Here is a 27,902-nt window from a genome sequence, read left to right as displayed (position 1 = left end):
CTGCTGCTGGGATGTTAATAAAATGCCTGGACTACGGCAAGAACACAACAGAAGTCTTCAATAACCTATTGTCCTTATTATGGCAGTCGTGATTATTATTTTACCATTTCCTCTACTGTAGGGTCCAGCCCTACTGGGTCTGTGGATTTTTCTCCTCATGTGTGGAGATGAGAGATCGTAGAAATAAAGACACAAGACAAAGAGACAGAAGAAAAGACAGCTGGGCCCGGGGGGCCACTACCACCTAGACACGGAGACTGGTAGTGGCCCCGAATGCCTGGCTGTGCTGTTACTTATTGGATACAAGACAAGGGGGCAGGGTAAGAAGTGTGAGCCATCTCCAATGATAGGCAAGTTCACACAAGTCACATGTCCACTGGACAGAGGGCCCTTCCCTGTTTGGCAGCCGAGGCGGACAGAGAGAGAGGACAGCTTACGCCATTATTTCTTCTATGTATTTCAAATACTTTCAGTACTTTCGCTAATTGTGTTACTGCTATCTAGAAGGCAGAGCCAGGTGTACAGGGTGGGATATGAAAGTAGACCGGGGCGTGACCACTGAAGCACAGCATCACAGGGAGACGGGCCTCCGGAGGGCTGCGGGCGGGTCTGACTGATGTCAGGCCTTCTACAAGAGGTGGTGGAGCAGAGTCTTCTCTAACTCTCCCGGGGAAAGGGAGACTCCTTTTCCCGGTCTGCTAAGGAACGGGTGCCTTCCCCAGGCACTGACACTACCGCTAGACCAAGGCCCGCTAGGTAACGGGCGCCTTCCCAGGCACTGGCATTACTGCTAGACCAGGGAGCCCTCTAGTGGCCCTGTCCGGGCATAACAGAGGGCTCACACTCTTGTCTTCTGGTCACTTCTCACCTTGTCCCTTCAGCTCCTATCTCTGTATGGCCTCGTTTTTCCTAGGTTACAGTTGTAGAACAAACATTATTATATATTGGAATAAAGAGTAATGCTACAAACTAATGATTAATGACATATACAATCATATCTATAATCTATTTCTAGTGTAACTATACTTATTTTATATATTTTCTTTATTACACTGGAACAGCTTGTGCCCTCGGTCTCTTGCCTTGGCACCTGGGTGACTTGCCGCCCACACTCCACCACTCTCTCCTTTGAGAGTTCTGATATAAATATTTTAAAGTCATAAATCTTTTACTTTTAGTCAGGTTTTTTTTTTTTTTTTTTTTTTTGAGACAGTCTCACTCTTGTCACCCAGGCAGGAGTGCAATGGTGCAATCTTGGCTCACTATAACCTTCCCTTCCTGGGTTCAAGTGATTCTCCTGCCTCAGCCTCCTGAGTAGCTGGGATTACAGGCGCCTGCCAGCATGCCCAGCTAATTTTTATATTTTTAGTATAGACAGGGTTTCACCATGTTGGCCAGGTTGGTCTTGAACTCCTGACCTCAGGCAATCCACCCGCCTTGGCCTCCCAAAGTGTTGGGATTACGGGCGTGAGCCACCGTGCCCAGCCTGAGTCAGGTCAGGTTCTTTCTCTGTCACCCAGGCTGGAGTGTGATGACACAATCGCAGCTCACTGAAGCCTTGATCTCTGGGGCTCAAGTGACCCTCCTACCTCAGCCTCCCAAGGAGCTGGGATTATAGGCACGAGCCACCATGCCTGGCTAATTTTTTATTTTTTTGTAGAGACAAGGTCTCACTACGTTGCCCAGGCTGGTCTTAAACTCCTAGGCTCAAGCAATCCTCCCAGTGACCTTATAGGCATGCACCACCACACCTGGCTAATTTTTATTTTTTGTAGAGACACGGTTTCACTATGTTGCCTAGGCTGGTTTCAAACTCCTGGGCTCAAGTGATCCTCCTGCCTCAGCCTCTCCAAAGTGCTAGAATTACAGGTGTGAGCCACTGCACCCAGCCATAAATCTTAAACTTTCACATTTAGTAGATTAATCAGCACTGAAGTTGTATTTAAGTAGATTCAAAAGCATAGGAAATAAGAAAAAAATGCTTTTGTGTTAAAGAAATTATTCAAACTTTCTAAATTTCAATACATACCTGTATACCCCTTGCAACCTGGCACCATTTTTACTGAAGGGTAAAGGGTTGTGAGGGTAGGAGGGGTCTTTAACAGCTAACATTATAGTAAACATACTTAGGGTGGGCAATATTTGTGAAAGGAAAAGCTAATAGGCAATAAGTCAGATATGGGATTAAGAGTTCTCTCATTGCTAGGTTTGTCCCTGACATGTCTCACAAACCCCTCCCTCAAAGCCACGGCCTTGGGGCCTTGACTCTGGGCTGCCTGCATTGCAGTTCTTACCTCTCTTCTGCCCACTGGGTCACCTTCTGCTGTGCTGTCTGGCTGCTGTAGGCCAGGCGGTCAGGGCCGCTGCTCTGTGGCTGCCTGTCGGGGGAGAGCTGCTGGCGGAGTTGCTCCAGTTCCCGCTCATACATGAGCCGCTGCTCCTCCAGGGCGCTTCTCTTTTCTTCTAGGTATTGTTTCTCCAGGACCTGAACCACGTTTTGAACTGGGTCTAGTGAGCCAAGAGACAAGGCAAGGTGTCTTAGTGGCGTCTAAAACAAGCATTCATCCCAAGCACTGCAGCCCGTGGGGGCTTCCTCTAGCAAGGAGTCTAGCCAGTTAATACACTTTATGTGAGAGGCCTGAGGGGCCACATCAGGGAAATCCTCTCAAATTCTTTGTTATTGACATTGCAGATAAATGCCCTTTATATGCATACATTCTCCACATCCTCTATGTTACTTTCTTCAATTTGATGAGCTCATCCTAACGTTTAGATAAATCATTAATCTACTACCAAGAGATGGGGGAAAAGAGGGGAATGTGATCTTATCCACTGGGAAGAAAAACTTCATGAAATCTAGGACAACTCCAAACGCAGAAGCACATAAGATTTGATCTTTCTTTATGGTAATTCATTTCTATGTCCATTTAATATCAGTTTTGGTATATGACAAAGATTTATGACTTTCACCACAAATCTTATTACTCTTGAATTTCTCTAAGGTGGGAGGAAACTTACAGATCACAGCATATGTTTGGAAATATTGGTTAAGGATATGGTCTGGCAATTTCTCAGACTAGTATCTAAAAGGACAATTCACTTGCAAAAATAATAAAAACCTGTTTCTAACATCTCATGTGTACAGATACAGAGCTCACCACCATGCACATGGGTGAATAGGTATAGATGTACTAACAGATGTGCTCCAGTGAGCTACCCTGATGGCTGTGGTGTAGGTAAATCCTAATGGGCCGGGCAGGACATCGACTTGGTAATGACCAGTGAGCTGGATACTGTGGAGAAAGACCAAGGCTCTGGTCACATGCACAAAAGGAGAAAGTTACCGACATCACTAAGTGAGGACAGTGTAGGGAAGGAGAATGTTAGACAATATCAATAGTAGAACAAGAAAATCATCATCACAGTTAATATTTCCCAGAACTATATTGGACTGAGAAATGCATTCTCAGACCAGCCTGGGACATGATTTCCTCCTTGTACATTCACACATTTGCCTGCTATTCAGTGCCATTTATGCTGTATCCCCACACACTGGCACTCGGTTTAATTTCCAGAAAAGAAGCTGAAAATTAAAGTGACTCAGGAGGAATTTTTATATCACCTGATTGCTATTGACTGATTTTTCCAAGATACCCTATCAACTTGTAAAATACACATGTAAATTGTACTAATTTTCTGTATTAGTAGTAAGAGAAAAAGATAACATGTTAGCTTCAAAAAATAAAGTTAAATAATTCAAAACAAAAAGAACCAATTTTTTAAAAAATCACAAGAAAAGCTCAGTATAGGTGAGTTGTTTTAATACAAATGACAACCACAATGGCAACAATAACCCTACTAGCTCCTGGCTACATCTCAGGTAGAGGCTCTATCTGCATTGCACGCATCACTTCATGAAAGCTTTGCAACAAGCCTAAGTGTGGATACACCCCGATTTTAAAAATAAGGAAACTGGGGCTCATAAAGGCTAAATAGCTGATTTACATCACGTAGCTACAAAGTGACAGGGTCAGGTTTTGAACTCAGATAACTAATTGGCTGGGGTAGGACATTCACTTGGTAATAAACTGATGTTGTATTCTTACCTCCAATGTTTTGCTTACAATTAGTATTTTGTAAAAGAGTGATACTTTTAAAAAAGATGCTGTTTTATTGATATAAAATTCTAAAATTCAGCATTTTTTTCAAAGCAAAATAGTTTTCTTTGTAGAGTTCTGAAATGAGTCCTTAAAATATATCACTTAAAAAGCTGATGGAAAACGAACTGGGGGACGGACGTGTTGGCTCACGCCTGTAATCCCAGCACTTCAAGAGGCTGAGGTGGCCAATCACTTGAGGTCAGGAGTTCAAGATCTGCCTGGCCAACATGGTGAAACCCTGTCTCTACTAAAAACTAGCTGGGCATGGTGGCATGTGCCTATAGTCCCAGCTACTTGGGAGGCTGAGGCAGGAGAATTGCTTGAACCCAGAGGTGGAGGTTGCATTGAGCTGAGATCGTGCCATTGCACTCCAGCCTAGGTGACAGAGTGAGACTCCATCCCCCACCCAAAAAAATAAAAAATAAAAAATAAAAAAATAAATATAATAAAAAATAAATAAACTGGGGGAAAAAAACCCAAACCAAAAAACAAAAAATCTTATGTAAAGGTAGATCCTGGGTGGGTAAAACATTATCTATATAATAATAACCTATGTATTCCTAAGCATCAGAACTTCTGACAAAGTCCTGTAACTTCTAAAAAAAAATATGAGAAATATGGTAAAATTTTTTGAGGGCATCTGAAGACATTTTAAATGTAAGCTCTAGAGAAGAAAAGTTCTCTCAGAATTAAAAAATATATATACACATATTTCTCAAACAGTATATAGGCTCTGGGCTTAAAAAAGAAAGGACAGGGTGCTACAGTACTTGCTGTTCATTTATATTTAGATAGAGCCCAACTGTCCTAACAGTGTTTATAAATCTTTTTCAGAGAAAATGGAAAACACACCATTTTATAAAATTGCATTATGGGGTTTTTGCTACGAGATTCTGAATAAGATACATAATCCACATTTCCATTGTTAGTCAGTAGTGCAGAAACACACATGAGCCCAAATGACTGAGGCAGAGGGGATCTCACCCCAAGGTTCCATGCTGACACAGGCCACGTGAGTGAGGCTGTTTAAAACTGCACCAGCAGCTGTCATGACGCAGCACTACCACTACTCACCAGGCATGACGAGTGGCCACAGATCGAAGTGCAAATACAGAAGAGAGAGCAACTCAACGCGTCCTTCTTCTGAGACTCCCACAGTAGAGTCTTGCAAGCCCTGTTCCCGGAACTCCCAGATCTGCCCTCATCACACACAGCTATGGTGGAGGTCTAGGGGCTGGGTTTTGGTTTCGCCTCTAATCCCTAACAGTAGTCTGGAAACACCCTTCTCATGGACATGTTTGATGACATTTTCTTTTCAAATCAATTAACCAGTTTCAAGTCTTTACTCCTACAAGCAGCATATTTTAAAACAGACCATCCAGATGAGCAAGTCGATCTGACTCTATGTTGTGGCCCAGGACAGAAGCCAAAGATTATTTGGCCCTTTCTCAAAATACCAACCAAATATCGAGAGATTGTCCACAGGTTTATTTTTCCTATCACTTTCCTTCTCTTGAACAAACTGTTTTAAATACTGAGCCAGGTGCCCAAAGCCAAGATCTCAAAGAGGTAAGTATTTTAGGAAAAAAGAAAGGACCACATTTAGTTTGGGCATAGCACTTTCTTGTTCTCATTAGTGTTTTCTTTACTGAGTAGGTAACTATGCAATGAGCTCAAACCAACCCATCATCCCAAGGATGGAAAGGAGAAAACGGCAGTGGTAGTGGTGCCGGTAGCGGGGTATTTATATGAGAAACAGAATTAGAATTAATCCACAAACAAAATGCCTAAAAAACTAAACTGAGGGGAAATAAATCTTTGGAGAAAAAAAGAACTATTTGATCCAGATGGAACAAACTGGCACTATGTATGACCCTTTGTCAGCCCCTTAATTGTTCTTTATTTTTTAAATGTTTTATAGAGATGAAGTCTCACTATGTTGCCCAGGCTGGTCTTGAACTCCTGGCCTCAAGCAATCCTCCCACGTTGGCTTCCCAAAGTGCTGGGATTACAGGAGACAGCCACTGCGCTTGGCAAACTTGCTGTCTCTTTAGAGCTGCCACTGACATTGAAAAAAGAGATGATTCTTATTTTGATTCCAATTTCAAACCCTTGTGAAGAAGGCATTATTGTCCACAAATACTAGGTTTCTTTTTACTTTTAATTCAAATGAATTGGGTTTTAGATCAGTATTTACTCTAGAAACTAAAAAATATATTATTCTTACCTATTACTGGGATAATGTCGGTGAATATATATCTGCAAGTACTACTGACCTGAATTGTTTTGCTGTCAACAGCAATAAAGCCATCAATAACAGCAGTAATAACACCAATAATACTTTTCAGTGCTGTTGCAAGCATAGAGAAGAACAGCTGCTGTTAGAGTTGAACCAAAATCTGGGAGGCAAATGGAATTGGGACATGGTGTGTGTGTATCTATGTGTTGGGGTGGGGTGTTCGTAATTGAAAAGGAACATTCCTCAATGAAGAATACAGGGCACCTTCATCAGCCAGAAAACTCCAGCTTCTTCCCAATCATGTTAGTTAGATTTTTGCCAAAGCATGGAGCATGAGCATCAATCAACAGCACTGCTAAAAACCAGCCAAGCTCCCTCATGCCAATGCCAATCAGTTAAAAACCTTTATCGCAGTGTTTGTGGAGGACCTTCGTCTGAAACCACATGAGAGGGAAGAGAATCTTCAAATAAGACCACCAAGGGGATGACCACCAGGCAGACAGGCTTATTATCGGGAAGCCACCTAGCAGTAGAGGAGAATCACAGTGATCACCGTCCAGCCACCAGCATGGCAGCACTTGCATCAGAGACCGTGTGTATGCCCCAAAGGGAAGCTCCAATGGAACTGGGTAAAGGATGGGGTAGGGGGAAACATGACTTCCTTTTTTTTTTTTTTTTTTTTTGAGGGGAAGTCTTGCTCTGTCACCCAGGCTGAAGTGCAATGGTGCAATCTCACCTCTAACTGCGGCCTCCACCTCCCAGGTTCAAGTGATGCTCCTGTGTCAGCCTCCTGAATAGCTGAGACTACAGGCACGCATCACCACACCTAGCTAAATTTTTGTATTTTTAAGACAGACTGGGATTCACCATGTTGGCTAGGCTGGTCTCGAACTCCTGACCTCAAGTGATCCATCCACCTCAGCCTCCCAAAGTGCTAAGATTATAAGTGTGAGCCACTGTGCCTGGCCATAAATATAACTTCTACATGGACAAAATCAACACTGGAGAGCAAGGCCTGATGTGGGATACAAAAGAATAACTCACGTTACCACTGTGCACCAGGCCACTGATGACTCTAAGAGTGGCCTGGTTTGGCTGAGAGGATCAGAGGAATTAACAAATGCTTGCTAAATATTCACTGGTTATTGAAGGAGTTAATTTATATATAAGAAGGTAGTAATTGATTAAAATAAGAAACCTGTGATCTGGGATGGCTAAATGGTGAAACCAATACCACCTGTAAACTCTGCAGTTAGCGACTAGAGATGTCTAGATTCTGTAAAGTCAGCTGAAGCCATGAGCTCTCTCCAGTGGGAGTTCTTCCACCTGGAGTTTAGAGTCTACATCCTCCTGGACACCCTGTGTTCACTCAGGCGTCCAAAAGATCACTCACAGGAGACTTGTTGCTCAGGCAGGTAGTCACATGACCCATTAATGTGATTCTGATGTCTGAATAGCACTTTGGAATGTCTTTGGGATCCCTCCCAATTGGTGGGGAAGTGGCAGAGTGGAATGAAGCTTGATTTCTAGCTGTGGTCCACGCTGCACTGCAGGGCCCAAAGCCCCAGTGGCTAATCTTAACACTCTACTCTGTTTAAAGACAGAACTTGCCAAACTTTTCTCATAAAGTTGTTCATTTCCCACTTTTTTCTTTGTGGTTCTATCCTTTTTTTTTTTTTTTTTTTTTTTCTTGGCAGACAGAGTTTTGCTCTTGTGGCCCAGGCTGGAGTGCAATGGTGCAATCTTGGTTCGCTGCAACCTCTGCCTCCCAGGTTCAAGCCATTCTCCTGCCACAGCCTCCTGGATAGCAAGGATTATGGGCACCTGCCACCATGCCTAGCTAATTTTTTTTTTTTTTTGTATTTTTAGTAGAGACGGGGTTTCACCATGTTGGCCAGGCTGGTCTTGAACTCCTGACCTCAGGTAAGCCACTTGCCTCAACCTCCCAAAGTGCTGGGATTACCGGCATGAGCCACCGCGCCTGGCCTCTATACTCTTTATATAAAATACATTACACTTGTTTTTCACAGTCTGGCTTTTTCTCTGTCTCTCTCTCCACCCCCACCCCTGCTCCCTCCTCCCTCCCTTTTTCCTTCCTTCCTTTCTTTCCTTTCTTTTTTTGAAACAGACTCATGCTCTGTTGCTCAGGCTGGAGAGTAGTGGTGTGAACTCGGCTCACTGCAACCTCCACCTCTCAGGTTCAAGTGGTTCTCGTGCTTCAGCCTCCCGAGTAGCTAGGACTTCAGGCATGCACCACCACGCCTGGCTAATTTTTGTGTTTTTAGTAGAGACGGGGTTTCTCCATGTTAGCCAGGCTGGTCTCGAACTCTTGGCCTCAAGTAATCTGCCTGCCTTAGCCTCCCAAAGCACTGGGATTACAGGTGCGCACCACCATGTCTGGCAAATTTCTATATTTTTAGTTGAGACGGGGTTTCACTATGTTGCCCAGACTGGTCTTCAAGTCCTGGTCTCAAGCGATCTGCCTGTCTTGGCCTCTTAAAGTGCTGGGATTACAGATGTGAGCCACCATGCCTGGCCTTTAACTTATATTTCTTTTTTTTTTTTTTTTGATAAGGAGTCTCACTTTGTCACCCAGGCTGGAGTGCAGTGATGCGATCTTGGCTCAACCTCTGCCTCTTGGATTCAAGCAATTCTCCTGCCTCAGCCTTCCAAGTAGCTGTGATTACAGCCATATGCCACCATGCCTGGCTAACTTTTGTATTTTTGGTAGATACTAGGTTTTGCCATATTGGTCAGGCTCGTCTCGAACTCCTGACCTCGGGTGATCTGCCCACCTCGGCCTCCCAAAGTGCTGAGATTACAGGTGTGAGTCAACACACCTGGCCCTTTATTTCATTTTTATAATTAAAAAAAAGAGGCCCCCTAGGCAAAAACTTCATAATCAGAAATCAATGAAAAGGCCAAAAACTTTATTCCTACAACAGAATCCCCAATTTGATATGCCAGAGATCTGACTGATAATTCTCTCACCATATGCTTGCCTTGGCAGCACATACGCCAAAATTCTCTATGCTCAAATTCTTCCCAGATAGGCTCAAAGAGTAAAGTGAGAAAGCCAGTGTTTAAGGGAAGAGCTCAACTGTGAAAAACAAAATGCTCTTCAAGCCCCCTGTCAGGTAGAGGCGGCCTGTGGCCATCAGGACCCTGGAGGTCCACCCTGGTTCAAGTTAGGGAACCTCAGGTGCCCCAAATCAAATGAATGGGAAGGGGAGGTTGGACTGAGCCTACAAACTACCTTTCTCGGGTGCCCCTAAACAGCCTCAGTTTTATCCTCATAAAATTGTTCTAGTCCCAGAAATGTCATCTTCTGGTTGGTAACAGGAGAAAACTGCTGTCTGGCTTCTAAGTCCCAAGTCCCAGCCATCAAGTCTAGTAATTAAGAGACTGGGTGATGGAATAAGAAAGGGCACATTTATAAAACAGCAAGAAAGGAAAGAATTTAGTGTCTATTTTATTTAATGCAGGCAGGTATGTATAGGCACAGAAGAAGAAAGAAAAGGTGAAGGAACACAGACTTTTAGATGTGAAACTTGGAGTATAAGTCAAACAAAGAGGCTATAAAGCATTTCATTTTCACTATCATTTTTGTAAAAGTGATCTGGGCTTATTAAATAAGTATCTTTGGGGTAAAATTTCCAATTGAGTTTATACTAAAATGCTGTGACTTTTATCTTTCCATTAGATTATATTTGAAATTCCTGAATTTATATTCTCTTGGGGGTTTTTACATTCTCAAGGATTCAGATATGACAGGCTCGATGATGAGAAATTTGGTAAGGAATTCTGTCAAAATCATTCAGTATTCCAGGCCCGTGGAAATGTTACCATAATTGTCTTGAGAATAAGAGGTCTCAATAACAGGACCATCCATATCCTGGTTGTAACTGAGGGAGAAGACCATCTCCACCATATCTTGTCATTAGTTATTCACTGATGGCCTTTTAAAGAAATGAGCAGTTTTATGTGTTTAAAATGTGGAATGCGGAATGACACTTGATGCATGCTTATCCCTCACTCAGTAGTGTGAGGTGAGGAAATGTCCAAGGCGCTGGAATACAGCGTGAGGGTCTTACCATTACTATTCAGAGTTTTCATGATAACTTCCATCTGTGCAAATTCATAGTTATAGTCTGGTTCAGAGGAAGCCTCACTGGCTGCATCCAGGTCATGCTCCGGCGGACCCGTTTCTTTTTCAAAGTCTTTCAACCAATCTCGACGTTTCCTCTTAGGTAAGTTTATTCTGTGGGGTTTTTCACCATTAGAGAAAATCAACTTGCTTTACACTTAAATAGATAACAGAAAAAACGTATACGAAAATATATTACAGAACACAAAGATGTTACCTAAAAAAGTGATTATTTCCCCATAGGATCCGGTCACCATGCCACAGCTGGGTGGTACTGCACACAAGGGTGCCGTTCACACAGGACCTGGGAGAACACGAGGGAAAATACCAGGTGAATGGGAAGGAGCACAAGACCCTGCCCTGGTAGCCAAAGAGATAACTAGGTGAGCTTTCTCTTAATAAATGCATTCCAACTAATGCTTAAAGAAGGAAGAGCAGAGTGTGTAACCACTATGAAAACACACGATCTAAGCCATGAGGACCAAGGGCTGCCAACACCCCTCAGAGAATGACAACCTGATATGATGCACTCCTGGAGACAGAAAGCACTACCCATGGCTATTCTTGTCAAAATTTGAGCTGAACCTGATCAAGCTTCCACATTTAAATGCCAATTTAGGAAATACAGAGAACAATGAAGGATGTGAAATGATGCCACGGGATGCAGTGAGCAAAATCCTGACTGTGGGAACCTCTAGGATCAACAATGAGGTGACTTCAACAAATAAAATGCAAGGAAGAAGAGAGAAAGGCAGAGAGACAGGGATAAATAGACACACACACAGAGAGAAGAGAGGAAGAGGAAACCCATTTGTTAAAAGAGATCTAAGAGGAATACTATAAAACAATGGTAGGATCTTATCTGGATCTTAATTTCAAGAAACATCTGAAAAAGAACACTGATGAAAGAACTGGGGAAATCTCAGCACTGACTGGCTATATGATGATTAGTAAGGAAATATTATTAATTATTTTAGGTATGATGATATTGAAACTATAAGAATCTTCATCTTTTAGAGAGACATACTGAGATATTTACGGATATAATGTTATAAAATCTGGAATCTACTTGAAAATAATTTTTTTTTCTGGGCATGGTGGTGGGCACCTGTAATCCCAACTACTTGGGAGGCTGAGGCAGGAGGTTTGCTTGAACCCGGAAGGCGGAGGTTGCAGTAAGCCAAGATCTTGCCACTGCACTCCAGCCTGGGCAACAGAGTGAGACTCTGTCTTGAAATAAATAAACAAACAAACAAATAAATAAATAAATAAATAATTTTGTTTTATTTTTGAGACACAGTCTCACTCTGGTTGTCCAGGATGGAGTGCAATGGCGCAATTATGACTCACTGCAGCCTCAACCTCCTGGGCTCAAGTGATCCTCCCACCTCAGCCTCCCGAGTAGCAGAGGCTACAGGTGTGTACCACTACACCAGTTAATTTTTTGTATTTTTTGTAGAGTAGGGGGTTTTGCCATGTTGCTCAGGCTGATCTTGAACTCCTGGACTCAGGCAATATGCCTACCTCGGCTTCCCAAAGTGCTGGGATTACAGGTGTTAGCCACTCTTCCTGGCCTGCTTTAGGAAGGGGGAGGAGATATGAAAGGCATATAAATAACAAAATCGTCTATGAGGTGCTCATTTTTAAAACTGGAGGATGGGTCCATGGGGTTTCATTATATTATTCTCTCTACTTTTTTTTTTTGAGACACGGTCTCGATCTGTAACCTAGGTTAGGCTAGAGTGCAGTGCCATGACCATGGCTCACTGTAGCCTCGACCTCCTGAGCTTGAGTGATCCTCCCACCTCAGCCTTATAAGTAGCTGGGACTACAGGAATTGAACACCATGCTTGGCTAATTTATTTATTTATTTTCTGTAGCGATGGTGTCTCACTATAATGCCCAGGTTGGTCTTGAACTCCTGGGCTCAAGCAATACTCCTGCCTCAGCCTCTGAAAGTGCTGGGATTACAGGTGTGAGTCACCCCGCCTAGCCAATTTTCTGGTATTTAAAAACAAAACAAAACATTGGAGGTGGACGAGATAACTAAATAGTTAATTGAAGGTTAATTTGCCAAAGGACTGTCAGGTAAAGTTTGATGAAAGAAAAGAAGTGTCATTTTGAGTTTTACTTTTCCAATAAGTTACTCTTTTCACTTACTCTCATTATTGGACTCCTGATCTTTACAGGGTTCTAAAGCTCAGAGCTATGGAATACGTGGAACTAGAACTCCCATACAAAAATAGTCACTCCTTCACAGTAATCACTCTCTACAATCAGAAGGCCAGGACTCGTGGAGGACCCAGTGTATCCTTAACTTTAACATAGCTGAAAGCAAACAGAAAGACGCAGCCTTCTCCTTCTGAAAATAAGGCACACAAGACACGTGAAGTTACTTTTCTTACCTTGCATTTTCTTTTGGAGTAAGAGTGACATCTCCATCAGATGCAATGTCAATCTCACAGTGCTCAGGCTGAATTCCTATGCCAAAAAGCTGGATATCTTGAGAGGTATCTGCACCCACCCTGGTGTGATCCTAGTAAAAGATTATTAAAGAAAAACTCACACTTATGAATAACTCAGCAAAAATTTATCACAGTCAGTTTGAATAACTCATCAACATATGCACAAAAATATTAAACGAATCCTGCCAGAGATATTAAATATCTTAAGCATTAAAAGTAAAAAGCTTACCCTTAATATGCCAAATTAAAAAATGTTTAAACACTACCAAAAAAAAATCCCCAATTGACAATGATTAGTTGTTTTTAACATAGGAAATTGGACTTGACAGTAGAATACTTTGAGTTTCAGTTTTGACTTGACTATGGGCAAGCCATTTCACTCTCTGAGCCTCAATTTCTTTGTTGGCAAAACCAGGATAATATTATCCATTTCACCTACTTACATTTCTTTTAGGATCATCTGAGTTAACAGTGAAAGTGTTTTGAAAACAGTTACATAAATTTAAGATCCATTAAAAAGCAGTTTCATTGAGAGTCATATTTTAAAATATCCAACTTTGAAAATGCTAAAAATGTTGGATTTCTAATACTGATATGACATAGAGCACGGCTGCCTGTGGGTCACACCATGTACAAACTTGTGGGTTTTTTTTGTTTTGTTTTGTTTTGTTTTGTTTTGACATGCTGTCTCACTCTGTCACCCAGGCTGGAGAGCAGTGGTGCGATCTCAGCTCACTGCAACCTCCGCCTCCTGGGTTCAAGCGATTCTCTTGCCTCAGCCTCCCGAGTAGCTGGGATTACAGGTATGCATCACCATGTCCGGCTAATTTTTATTTTTAGTACAGACAGGGGTTTCACCACGTTTGCCAGCCTGGTCTTGAACTCCTGGCTTCAAGTGATCCTCCCGCCTTGGTCTCCCAAAGTTCTGGGATTACTGGTGTGAGACTGACAACATTTTAAACTACAAACATAAACATAAACCCTTAGCCCTCAGGGCTATGATATCATTACATGTCTGATAGACTCCGGAAAACTCGACCAATACATGCGTGATAAAATGAGAGAGCAAAGGCAAACGACGTGTTCACGTTTCTATTAAAGTAGTTTTGACTTCATAGGCCTCCTGAAAGGTTCTCAGAGACCCCAGATCACACCTTTAGAACCGCTTGCTTACACTGCAAAGTGAGAAACAGGACATCTGATTGACACTGATAGCATCCAATACAGTAAATACACCACACCTGGCCTCATGTGATTTTTAAGTACCCGAACCTCAGACATATGAGGACTGTGACTATTGGTGATTCAGTCACTGCTTGTCCCATTTTTTTTTACTACTGCTCTTAAAATAGTTTAATAACTATAATAATACTTACCTATTTGACAGAGAAAGTATAAGGATTGGTCTTTCAAAATTAAGATTTCAGAGACAATTCCTTACCCCTACTCATTGTCTAAATGAACAAATCTTAAGTTTGTTGGGGGATTCTCAATAACTCAGGGGCTATTTGTACCATATTTATGTCTCTAGGAAAAGTAGAAGGGAAAGGATCATAGAAGACTGAGGTTCCTTGCTTCAGTTTTGGCTTATTCTCCATTGCATTTTATATATTTACTAGGCAGATCAGAATCCTTAACAAGGTGCCTCACTGTTCACGAGTGGGCAATACCTCTGCATTTAGAGATTTAGGTGTGTGAACTGCATATGTAAGCTGCCTTCAAGTCCCCAGTCCTTGAAAGTTTGTTTCTGTAACTCAGAAAGTGTATGTATGTGTGAGATTAAAAATGCCCCGATGGTTGGCTGAATGCCTTATGTCAGTCACGGTGTCCTAAATCCATGTCAATCAGATATCTTATTTCTCACTTTGCAGAGTAAGCAAGCAGTTCTAAAAATGTGATCTGAGAACCCCTGGGGTCTCTGAGAACCTTTCAGGAGGTCTATGAGGTCAAAACTACTTTAATAGAAACATGAACATGTTGTTTGCCTTTGCTCTCTCATTTTAGCACGCGTGTGTTGGTGGGGTTTTCCAGAGTCTATGAGACATGTAATGATGTTATAGCCTTGAGGGCTAAGGGTTGTACCTTTATGTTTGTAGTTTAAAATGTTCTCAGTCTTAGCATCCAATACAGTAAACACAGATATAACCCAGATACATGAAAGTTCTTTGGAGTCCTTAATAGTTTTTAAGAGTGTAAATGGGTTCTGAAGTCAGAAAATTTGAGAACTGCTACAGTAAAAGCTATCCAACATAGCATGTCCTGCAACCACAGTGGCAACAGGGCGGCCCCATCCCACCTCTACACTTGAAGGGTGATTATGGGACCAAAAGTTATTTCCTGAGGATGTAGGTTTACAAGGGATAGACCTAGAAGAACACTGTTGTCCATTTAATCTAGGATGAGGGTCTGCTTTAGGCTTGTGTTGATCTTGAGATCTTGGAATTACTCAGAAGCATAACTAAGAACCTCTAGAGCTTCTCGGGAGCTTTGTGGAAGAACACAGATATTCCCAGAATCCTCATCATCTCACACCTAGAGCCTTCTCATATAGCTAGGCATCACCTCCACACCTACTGTTGCCCACTTGTGCCCCTCTGAGACTGGACTCACAGGAGATCAGCAGCAACTGCACAGCCCCAGATGATACAAAATAGCTGTTTTTCCTTCTTAGTGGGGATCTGAGGGCACTATCCATCTTAGTTTTATTGAGGGCTAAGCTGGATACAAAAAGCAACATCACAGAGACAGGCTTCCAGATTCAACTAGGAACTATACAGGAATGAATCTTGATTGCAACTATGTTCTCCTACCTTTAGATAATAAACCAGAAGTTCGTTAAGAGCAGGGTCTGCATTCAGATTGACTAAGTAGCATTTGTCATCCCCCACCTTGATACCAGACATCTCCAGGGAAATCCCCATGCTTTCAAGTTGTCGTTGTCTTTCCTGCGCACAAAAACAGACAAAAGAAGGAAACTCTATTTGTCTATTTGTTGTTCTATTCATAAGACGTATCCACGGAAAGAGTAAGTCACTGTTTCTGGGGACAGTGCCAATGGGATTACACATGCTGCTCTGCTCAACCCCATTAACAGAGAGCCTACAGTGCATGGCATCTTGTGGCAGGCATGATAGGGGCACCAAGGATGAACCAGACACCATTTTGGCTCTTAAGGAGCTTAGAGTCTAGTAGAGGAGACAAGACCACATAACTAGAGCACAAAAGAGGAGAGTGTTGTGCTACTGGAAGGGTATAAAATGCCAGGGGCTTCCAAGGAGAGAGATCATGATGGGTTAAGAGACCAAGAAAGGCTGGAGAAAGAGAATATATTTGAGATAGTTCTTGAAGCATAAGAAGAATTTCAACAGAAATACAAGGATAGGGTGTTCTTGGGGCAGGGCATACGGAAGCACAGTAATGAAAGGTTCTGGACATACTAGATGATTTCAGGGGCCAAGAACCCCTGGCAAATATGGGAAAGCAGTGGGAGTTGAGGCTGGAAGAGAAGGTTGGGTCTCTACTGCGGAAAGCCTTGTATTCATTCATTCATTCATTCATTCAAGATATATTTATTAGAGTCTACAACATGGTAGGTGTTGATCTCGGGCTGGGAGTACAGCACTGAACCCAATAAAGTCCCATCTTTCATAACAAGTTATATTCTGGTGGGAGGAGACAGGCCATAAGAAAACAGTTAAGTCAATATAGTACACAGAATTTCCAGTGGTGTTAAGTACTATGGAGAAACATAAAGCAATGTTAAGCGGGGTAGTGAGGTAGTGACTGAGGAGTAGGGGTATGTGTGGATGTGAATGATATCTATAAGAAACATATCAGCAGAAGGCTGGACTGGGTTCCAGTGACTGCTGTTAAGCTATGTGATCGGGACGGTCCAATATTTCCAAATGATCAATAAGATTAAAAATGTTCGTGAAATATATAATGTAGAGAAATTCATAATGCACACAACCCCGAGAAATAGTACTTCCTTTATATTTTAACTTAAGTAAAGGTTAAAATATAAACATACAGCATTTTCTAACAAGCCCAAATAATCAAATATATTGAAAAAATTATGATATGCTATATGTTACAAATTCTCTGTCAATTAGGTAGCCTCTTGGGAAGCCAAGGCGGGTGGATCCCCTGCGGTCAGGAGTTCAAGACCAGCCTGGCCAATGTGGCGAATCCCTGTCTCTACTAAAAAAATACAAAAATTAGCCAGGTGTGGTAGCACACACCTATAGTCCTAGCTACTTGGGAGGCTGAGGCAGGAGAATAGCTTGAACCTGAGAGGCGGAGGTTGCAATGAGCCAAGATTGCGCCACTGCATTCCAGCCTGGGTGACAAAGCAAGGCTCCTTCTCAATAAATAAATAAAACAAAGTAAAATAAAATAAAATAAAATAAAAATCAGGTAGCCTCATGCTTTGCCAGGTGATCTAAAAATCACAAAACAAAGTTGGGCACAGTGGCTCACACCTGTAATCCTAGCACTTTGGGAGGCCAAGGTGGATGGATTGCCTGAGCTCAGGAGTTTGAGGTCAGCCTGGGCAACACAGTGAAACCCCATCTCTACTCAAGTACAAAAATAATTAGCCAGGAGTGGTGGTGCAAGCCTCTAGTCACAGTTACTCAGGAGGCTGAGGCAGAAGAATCACTTGTACCCAGGAGGTGGAGGTTGCACTGAACCGAGATTGCGCCACTGCACTCCAGCCTGGGTGACAGAGTGAGACTCTGCCTGCGGAAAAAAAAAGAAAAAATTCAAAAAACAGACTTTCGCTTAAATGTGACGAGCAGGAAATATGAATGACATTTTCTGTAACCATGCTTGTTCAAATTTAGTGCTATCTAACACGTCTAGCAAATACATGGGCCAAATTGTACGCTGATAAAAAGACATGACGTCAGTGTCTCAAAGTGATCTTTGCTGGGTCAGGCACAGTGGCTCATGCCTGTAACCCCAACACTCTGGGAAGCTGAGACCAGAGTGTATGAGACCAGTTGAGCTCAGGAGTTTGAGACCAGACCGGGCAACAAAATAAGACCCCAGCTCTACAAAAAAATAGATAAAATTAGCTGAGCATGGTAGCACATGCCTGTGGTCCCAACTACTTGGGGGGCTGAGGCAGGAGAATCACTTGAGCCCAGGATGTTGAGGCTGCAAAAGAGCTGTGATTGAGCTGCTGTACTCCAGCCTGGGTGACAGACGGAGACCCTGTCTCAAAAAAAAAAAAAAAAAAAAAGTGATCTTTGCAATCTCTGGTTCAGCAGAAAAGGGCCCTTAGAAGACTTTCCGAGGCCGGGCACAGTGGCTCATGCCTGTAATCCCAGCACTTTGGGAGGCTGAGGTAGGCAGATCACCTGAGGTCAGGAGTTTGAGACCAGCCTGGCCAACATGGTGAAACCGCATCTCTACTAAAAATATAAAAATGAGCCGGGCATGGTAGTAGGCACCTGTAATCCCAGCTACTGGGGAGGCTAAAGCATGTGAACTGCTTGAGCCCAGGAGGTGAAGGTTGCAGTGAGTCAAGATCACGCCACTGCACCCCAGCCTGGGCGACAGAGTGAGACTCCACCAAAAAAAAAAAAAAAAAAAAAAAAAGACTTTCTGAAGATGACAGGAAACTACACAGAAAAGACAATAAATGAAAAAGAATCCCAATATTTTAGGGCTAAATTATCAAGCTACCTGTGCGATCTCTTCTGTTTTCCTCAGCTTCTCTTCCCAAGTCACTGTTAGTTCTTTTATCAGCTTTTCGGACTCTTCGAGCTTCTCCTTCAGTTCTGGGGCCTTCATGGCCTTTAAAATGAAACCAGAGATATCTGATGTTCAAAATTTTCCCATTATGTACAAGACAATCAGTTACTGTCCCTCTTAAGCAGTTATCAATAGTCTGTTAGAAAAAATTAAGTTATATGCTGTTGGGGTGGGTTTTTAACCTTTATTAATCAAACAAATGTAAGAGAACATGGCTGGCTCCCTGAAAAAGAAACACCAGTGTTCTGAATGAAAATGAAACAAATCATTAGAGTCATTTTATCCATCATACTTAAATTTCACATTTAAAGCCCTAAAAGATGCTAATGTTCAACTTTGAAATAGATAAGCAGGAAAAATATTACTTAAGCAGATTTCTTTTTCAGTAAGACAGAGGTTAACACTCATCATCAATAAACGAATTCCAGTTAAATTAATCTGCAAGAAAAGGTAAAGACTTCTCATGTATTTTAAATTTTGAATCTGGGCCTTCAGACTACCTTTCTCCACTGATGGTCATACGTTTTGCTTATTTATCATTATCATTCACACAGAAGCAGCACAGCTGGCTAAAAGGGCAGTGGTTTCCCTTCTAGTTTGTTCAGGGAGAGTAACTATGAGGTTTCAATACAGATATTTGCAGCTTAACAAAATTTTGAGGGGAGAGGCCTTTACTTGTCAATAATGTGCTTTGACACCTTAAAGTAACATGAGCCTCTACAGAGTAAAATTCTATGAACAAGAAAGATGGCAGAGCTTGGACAAGAAGCTGGGATGTGATGATGTGAAAGCTAGCTGAGTATGCCTGAGGCTCATGGTATTAACAGAGCCTGACAGTGGCATTTAGTGCTGAGTACAGTGGGACATATATGAAAATTATAGGCCAGGCCAATGGCTCCTGCCTGTAACTCCAACGCTTTGGGAGGCTGAGGTGGGTGGATCACTTGAGACCAGCCTGGCTAACATGGCTAAACACTGTCTCTATTAAAAATACAAAAAAAATTCGTTGGGTGTAATGGCGCATACCTGTCTATAATCCTAGCTACCTCGGAGGCTGAGGCAAAAGAATCACTTGAACCCAGGAGGTGGAGGTTGCAGTGAGCCAAGATGGCACCGCTGCACTCCGGCCTGAGCAACAGAGCGAGACTCTGTCCACACCCACCCCCGGCCCAGAAAAAAAAAGAAACAGAAAAAGAAAATTCTAGGTGGACCTATGTGGCTCTTCTTTTGTTTCCTTTGGCCAGGTATTGCTTGAGCCATCTGGCCTAGATTATATGGTCACAGTAGAAATGCAAATAAGTAGATAATCCACCTATAAATACATTGCAGAACCATTATACTTTCCCCCTTAGCATCATGACTATTTTCAAGATTTATCAGCATTTTAATTTTTCTGGTGTTTTGCTACCCTTCTTAACATCTATCTAAAAATTATACTTAATGTACTGAATGATTATAAATAATAATAAAAATCAGCAACATTTATTGAGCACTTACTATGTGCAAGGTATTGTGGTAAGTGCTTTCTAGTATCAATGTTAGGCTAGGGATTGGGGATAAAAAAATTAATAAAACGCAGCATCTTGTTCTTTAAGAGCCACAGCCTGGAAGAAGAGAAAGATATATAAACAAACAATTACAAAGCAATGCCAAGATCACCAATTAATAGAGTATTCAGACTCTTGGCTTCACCTTCTTGTTTTTTCAGTCTTCTATTGAATACTTTTTGATGAAATATGCTGATGGATAAAAGTATTAACATAGTGCTTGGCATGTAAATGTTTCATAAATAATGGCCATTAACTGTGTTTTTCTTTCTTTTTTTCTTACAACTTAATACCCTCCCAACTACAGTGGGGTCAGAAGACAGCGGTGAAGGAATGTGAACTTAGAAGTGTCAGATACACTCCCAAGTCCTGGCATGTGGAACCCTGTGACTTAAACTAAGGCACTTGGCCTCCAAAGCTGTCCTCTTACATATTTCAAATAAGACAGTGCCTCGCCCAATAATTTGTAAAAAGCAACACCTATTTGGAAGAGTATCATTATTCAAGTTTGAGTAAAGCCAAAGAAAGAAGATAACAATGCAAAAAGATTTTGTTTCTTGTCAGGGCCTGATATAAATGGAAAAGTAAAAGATTTCTAAATTATTCCTAATGTTTCATTATCTTTGATCATGCTGTTTCCATGGCTTAACAAGGAGATGATACCTAACTAAATTCTCTGAAAACTGCAAGGCCCTGTGGAAATAATAGTTTATAATGTCAATATAAACAACATACTTTCCCACTGAAAGTTCAAAGGCCAACTGATTTACTGAAGTAAATGATCAGGTAGTAGCAGGAATTATCTCTTATTTGTTTGTTTCCATGACTATAAGTTCCTAGGACAGAAGTCCTGTATTACTCATGTTGGTCTTCACAATGCTTAGCATTTGGCAGATGCCAACAAACAATGAAGTGCTGAACCACATTGAGATGATATATTAGTCCATTCTCACATTGCTATAAAGAAATACCTGAGACTGGGTAATTTATAAAGAAAAGGGGTTAATTGGCTCATGGTTCTACAGGCTGTATGAAAAGCATGGCTGGGGAGAGGCCTCAGGAAACTTACAGTCATGGCGGAAGGGGAAGGAGGCACATCCTACATGACGAGCAGGAGGAAGGGAGTGAAAGAGGAGGTGGCACACACTTTTAACAGCCAGATCTGGTGAGAACTCACTATCACGAGAACAGCAAGGGGGACATTCACCCCCATGATCCAATCACCTCCTACCAGGCCCCTCTTCCAACACTGGTGATTACAATTCGACATGAGATTCGGGTGGGGACACAAATCCAAACCATATCAGATGACCTACAACTGCAAATGAGCACACCTTTGCCAGTCAAATCCCGCAAGCCAGGGAACTTTACCAGCAGGGAGCACCAGGCTGCTTTTACCTCTGCCTGAGAGAGCTGCTCTCTCAGTTTCTCGACTTCCTCCCGCAGTTCTCGGATCACTTTTGCGTTGGGGTCCTCATTCACAACAGCATGGTTCACAATCCTTTTTGCTCGGTCTGCATATCTTAATGTGGACAGGGTCTCTTCATAGTTGTCTGCGGCTGGGCTGATTGTGGCTATCATAGAGGTTTGGCTGTTGCCCCCCAAATTGTCCTGCCAAGTATTTCAAACAGCATCTTAGGAAGCCCATTCCATGGACAACACATACGATAAAAGCACTAAATGTGTTATGTATGACATTATTCTCTATGAAGGAAACATTATGTGGAAATGGACTTGCATTTCACAAATAATGTCAAGACAAGATGAAATGCGTCCTCTCCATATTCAAGCAATGAATAATGCCTGTCAAACGGCATTCAAATGGAATAAAAAGGAGTAGAAAATAGTTTTCATTCTGTGTTCCTAGGAATTAGAATAACTGTCATCAGGAGAGTTCTTTAGGTATTTGGTAAGCTTTGTACACACCTTTACTCTGTCACATCTGGAATAGCCAACTTTTAGTTGGAAAAGAACACCAGAGCAATGGATTACCTTAAGCAGCCAAGTGAGGACTGAATCTCGGTAAGGCACAAATTTGTTTTTACCCTTGCCAGCTGCCTGGTCAGCCAGTGATGATATAACCAACCCCAAGGTTGTAAGAGATCTGTCAAGAAAAAATGAAAAATTGGTTTTATGGAATGTTTATTTGGTTTAAGTATAAAATATGCCGAACAATAAAGCTACAGAGTTAATATAATCAAGTCTCTACTAATCTGTCAAGAAGCTGGGGGAGGAGGAGGCCGGGTGTTGGTGGTTCACACCCGTAATCCCAGCACTTTGGGAGGCCAGTGGTTTGACACCAGCCTGGCCAACATGGTGAAACTCTGTCTCTACTTAAAATACAAAAACTAGCTGGGTGTGGTGGCAGGTGCCTGCAATCCCAGCTACTTGGGAGGCTGAGACAGGAGAATCGCTTGAACCCAGGAGTTAGAGGTTGTAGTGAGCCGAGATTATGCCACTGCACTGCAGTCTGGGCGACAGAGTGAGACTCTTTCAAAAAAACAAAAACAAAGAAACCCCACAAAAACCAAAATATCACAAAGAGAAAGTGCTTTGTAAATGGTTTAAAAAGTTAAATGCAGCCAGGCATGGTGGTTCACACCTGTAATCCCAGCACTTTGGGAGGCCGAGGCAGGCGGATCATGAGGTCAGGGGTCAGGAGATCAAGACCATCCCAGCCAACATGGTGAAACCCCATCTCTACTAAAAATACAAAAGTTAGCCAGGCATGGTGGCGTGCGCCTATAGTCCCAGCTATTTGGGAGGCTTAGGCAGGAAAATTGCTTGAACCCGTGAGGCGGAGGCTGCAGTGAGCCAAGATTATGCCACTGTATTCCAGCCTGGGCGACAGAGCAAGACTCTATCTCAAAAAAAAAAAGTTAAATGCTACTGCAAATAACAAAGAAGGACACAAACTAGCAAGTGAAAGACTAGACAGCTTTCTTTGTAATGTTAACAATAGATTTCCATCAAACAAGCTGAAAGGAAAGAAGCCTATTTCCCACAAAACATAATTCCCCAAAGACAAGTCACTGAAAAGTCCCCGAAATACAAGGTTAACTCAAGATTCAGAAAATGAACAAGAATTCATTCGATCAGAATGGCTGTTAGAATTTTAATAACAGCCATTACCACAGAGTGGCATAAATATGTACATCTTCTTAAGTGAAACAAGTCGAAAAAATTAAAAGTAAAATTAAAATTAAAGGAACAAGTCAGACACAGAAAAACAAATACTGCATGTTCTTACTCATAAGTGGAAGCTAAATAATGTGTACTCACGGACACAGAGACTGGAATGGACAATGGGGACTTGGAGGGTGAGGGAGTGGAAGGGGAGAGGATGACAAGAAGCTTAATTTTTTTTTTTTTGAGACAGAGTCTCTCTCTCTCACCCAGGCTAGAGTTCAGAGGCATGATTTTGGCTCAATGCAACCTACACCTCCCGGGTTCAAGTGATTCTCCTGCCTCAGCCTCCCGAGTAGCTGGGATTACAGGCACCTGCCACCACATCTGGCTGATTTTTGTATTTTTAGTAGAGATGGAGTTTCACAATGTTGCCCAGGCTGGTCTTGAACTCCTGATCTCAGGTGACCGTGTAGTCCCAAAGTGCCAGGATTACAGGTGTGAGCCACTGTGCCCAGCCAAGAAGCTTAATTAATACTTAATGAGTACAATGTATGTTAAGGTGATGGATACCTTAAAAGCCTTGACTTGACCACTGCACAATCTGTGCATGTAACAAAATTGCACTTGTATCCCATACATTTATACAAAAAAGTGTATCATATTTGACAGATTTAAAGGTTAAACAAATTTAACCCGAGAGAAATGAAAACATAAGTCTACACAAAAACTTGGACATGAATATTCAAAGCAGCTTTATCCACAAAAGTCAAAATGTGGAAACGACCCCACGCCCATCGAATGCTGAAGTGATGAATAAAATCTGGTATACACACACAATGGAATATTATTTGACCATAAAAGAGAATTAAGTTCAGATACATGTATTACAACAACTACAACACGGATGAACCTTGGCAAACTATTTTACATGAAAGAAGCCAAACACAAAAGGCCATTGTCCTGGGTTAAACGGTATTCAGGTCTGGCAGACCCTCAGAATGGGACCCTATTTGGAAAAAGGGTCCTTGCAGATGTAATCAGTTAAGATGAGATCATACTGGATTAGGGAAGGCCCAATCTAATGAGTGATGTCCTTATAAGAAGGTCATATAAAGACACCCAGGGGAGACGGTCACGTGAAGATGCAGGCAGAGACTGGAGTGATGCATCTATAAGCCAGGGAACGCCGAGGATTGCTGGCCCTACAGAAACAAGGGGAGAGGCATGGGACAGATTCTCCCTCTGACCCCCGAAGAAGGAACAAATCCTGCTGACCCCTTGATTTCAGACTTCTGGCCTGCAGAATTGTGAGAAATAAATTTCTGTTGTTTTAAGCTACTCAGTTTGTGGTAATCTGTTACAGTAGCAATAGGAAGCTAACACAGCTATACACTGTATGATTCCATTTATATGAAATACCTAGAATAGGCAAATCTATAGAGATGGATGTAGTGGTTGACTAGGGCTGTGGGTGGGGGTAAAAGGGAATGATTTGGGTACAAGGTTTCTTTTGGGTATGATGAAAATGTTTTTTTTTTTTTTTTGAGACGGAGTCTCACTCTGTCGCCCAGGCTGGAGTGCAGTGGCCGGATCTCAGCTCACTGCAAGCTCCGCCCCCCCCCGGGTTTACGCCATTCTCCTGCCTCAGCCTCCCAAGTAGCTGGGACTACAGGCGCCCGCCACCTCGCCCGGCTAGTTTTTTGTAGTTTTTAGTAGAGATGGGGTTTCACCGTATTAGCCAGGATGGTCTCGATCTCCTGACCTCGTGATCCGCCCATCTCGGCCTCCCAAAGTGCTGGGATTACAGGCTTGAGCCACCGCACCCGGCCGAAAATGTTTTAAAATGAGATTGTAGTGATGGCAGTACAACTCTGAATATATTAACGCTACTGAATTGAACACTTTAAAATGGCGAACTATACTGTATGTGAGTTACTTCTTAATACAGCTGTTTTAAAAACTCAAATACGTTCAATCACTCCTCCAAAGGAACAATTTTTTGAAAAAAATACTGCATGTGATACTAAAGTCAAGTAGGAGTTCAATATAAGGTAAAAACACCTTTCTGCTTTAATATAGAATATAGGGCATTTTGCAACTATTGTTATTTTTGATTGGAAACAATTCTTTCAACTATCCCAGATATTTTACTATCTATGTATGGCAGATATTATTTTAATTCACACAAGCTCTAAAGAGTTCAGTGACTTAAACGTCAATATTGGTAACTTTATGGTTGACAGTGGCCTTTCACGTGAAAATACATTTTGGAGATGACATGGACTTATCCATCACCAAGAGAAGACTTTCCTCTGCCTTGTCGCAACTACTTATAATTCCTACTTTGACAGTATAAGGGGGAAACAGAAAGTTTCTGGTACTCCTAAATGTAGAAACATGAAATCTGAACAGCACTTTGAGAGAAAAAAGGAAATGATAAAGTGTCATCAATGTCCATCGTACGTCTTGTCTGCAAGCTGACTGAAGGGAGCCAGAATATGGATTATTTTAAGCTAGAGGCCATTGAGAACCAGCAGACTCAGGAAAAGCTCTAAAATCAGGGCATCAATTTTCCTTTTGTAAAGGACATTTCCATTTGTAGAGGTGTCTCCCTCTCTAGCACCAAGAAGGGGAGTACTGTTAACAACTCTTCAAGGTGGAGAAGTGACAGAAACCTGTGTAACAAACCTCTCTAGACAACTCTTGTTCACCATACTTTTCCTGGTCACCTTCCCATAACCTGCCTCCCCCATCCAGAAGCCCAAAATCCCTCTTCCTTTTCCTTTTTTTTTTTTTTTTAACACAAGTCTCACTTTGTTGTCCAGGCACTGGCATGATCATGGCTCACTGCAGCCTCAACCTCCCAGGCCCAAGCGATCCTCCCACCTCATTCTCCTGAGTAGCTGGAACTACAGGCGCATGCCACCACACCTGGCTAATGTTTTGTAGAGATGGAGCCTCACTTTGTTGCCCAGGCTGGTCTTGAACTACGGGGCTCAAGGGATCCTCCTGCCTTGGCCTCCCAAAGTGCTGGGATTACAGGTGTGAGCCACCATGCCCAGTCATATGCCCAAGTTATAATCACCACTTTGGGTTATTCATCTCTGGGTGCTCCCAGGTGTAAGCAAGACACATATGCTAATAAAATTCTAGTTGCTTTTCTCTTGTGAATCTGTCTTCGGCCAGTCTAATTTACAGGGCAAATAGAGGAAAAGTATTTTTTCTCCCCTACATCAGTATAGCATGTAAGCAGCAGCATCAGAGGGGTGGAGCTGTATGGAAGGGGTTATATGACTCCAATTCCCATGTATATTTTGCTCTGTAACTCATCCAGTTAGAGAAGTGTATCATTAGTAGAAGCTGCCCCTTTTATCTAATAGTATGCACACGTTCAAAACAAGAACTCTATATAAATCTATTACCGTCCCCTTGGAACAGAATGAAAATAACTGCAGGGTGAGTGGGACTCAATAGCAAGTGAGAGATAATCAGGTCACTCGGGGATGAAGAGCCCATGCTATCCTTGTGATCTATGTTCCACTCAGAAGCAATGATGCAGGGGCTTCTGGAATCCCAAAACCTGTTAGAAAGTTTAACGTCTGAAAGGTGAATCACAGGCTTATATGTCTGTTTGTGTCTATACACACACATATACGTAAGTACATGTATGTGTGTATAAGTACATGTATGTGTGTTTATATATATATACACACAGGTAAGCATATGTGTGTGTGTATATATATACACTTATACATATATAATTTTTTTTTCTTTGAGATAGGGTCTTGCTCTGTCACCCAGGCTGGAGAGCAGTGGTACAATCCTGCCTCACTGAAGCCTTGACCTCCCAGGATCAAGTGATCCTCCCACCTCAGCCCCCTCAAGTAGCTGAGACCACAGGTGTGCACCACCACACCTGGATAATTTTTTAAATTTTTTGTAGAGATGGGGTCTGGCTATGTTGCCCAGGCTGATCTCAAACACCTGGGCTCAAGTGATCCTCCCACCTCAGCCTCCCAAAGTGTTGGGATTATAGGCATGAGCCACTAAGCCTGGTCAGGGTTACATATTTTTATGAATTATTTTATTCTCAGGGAACTTAAAAATATAATAAAACCACTAAGAATTGGTCCTGCTAATACTGTCTTCTCAAGCTGGAGGCCAGCAGGCAGCCTGTTGGCCTCACAGATATACAGACCAAGGGAACAGCTGTTTGCCAATTTTAGTGGAAAAATAAGTTATTCCAGGAATCTTTCTGATTCTACTAAAGCACAGCTCCTGAAGTTGGATATAGTAAGGAAGATTCCAATCTTTAAATCTCTCACCATAAGTTCTTAGGCAGGGGTGAGAAGGGCGTGACTGGAGAGGAAGTAAGTCTTAAGCTAGGAGATGACATTTATAAAAGGACAGTCATGTTTTAAGATAGAATTTTTTTAAAAAAAATCTAACAAAATG

General features: G+C 42.1%; 1 protein-coding gene across 7 annotated transcripts in view; it reads right to left on the bottom strand.

The window, feature by feature from the left end:
- Positions 1-27,902, bottom strand: part of KIF13A (kinesin family member 13A) — a 234,948-nt gene that overhangs the window by 57,519 nt on the left and 149,527 nt on the right. For all 7 annotated transcript variants that reach the window (XM_023209795.1, XM_023209787.1, XM_023209789.1 and 4 more), the window contains exons 10-17: positions 22,311-22,422; positions 21,717-21,929; positions 18,703-18,813; positions 15,822-15,956; positions 12,952-13,082; positions 10,764-10,850; positions 10,494-10,660; positions 2,295-2,508 (exon numbers count right to left, since the gene is read on the bottom strand). In XM_023209795.1, the coding sequence (XP_023065563.1) occupies positions 2,295-2,508; positions 10,494-10,660; positions 10,764-10,850; positions 12,952-13,082; positions 15,822-15,956; positions 18,703-18,813; positions 21,717-21,929; positions 22,311-22,422 (1,170 nt within the window). The remainder of the gene's footprint in view (positions 1-2,294; positions 2,509-10,493; positions 10,661-10,763; positions 10,851-12,951; positions 13,083-15,821; positions 15,957-18,702; positions 18,814-21,716; positions 21,930-22,310; positions 22,423-27,902) is intronic.

This window comes from Piliocolobus tephrosceles, chromosome 5 (genome assembly GCF_002776525.5).
Source record: "Piliocolobus tephrosceles isolate RC106 chromosome 5, ASM277652v3, whole genome shotgun sequence".
Classification (NCBI taxonomy): domain Eukaryota; kingdom Metazoa; phylum Chordata; class Mammalia; order Primates; family Cercopithecidae; genus Piliocolobus; species Piliocolobus tephrosceles.
The sequence above is the reverse complement of the archived record's forward strand: the minus strand, read 5'-3'. Positions and strand labels throughout refer to the sequence as shown.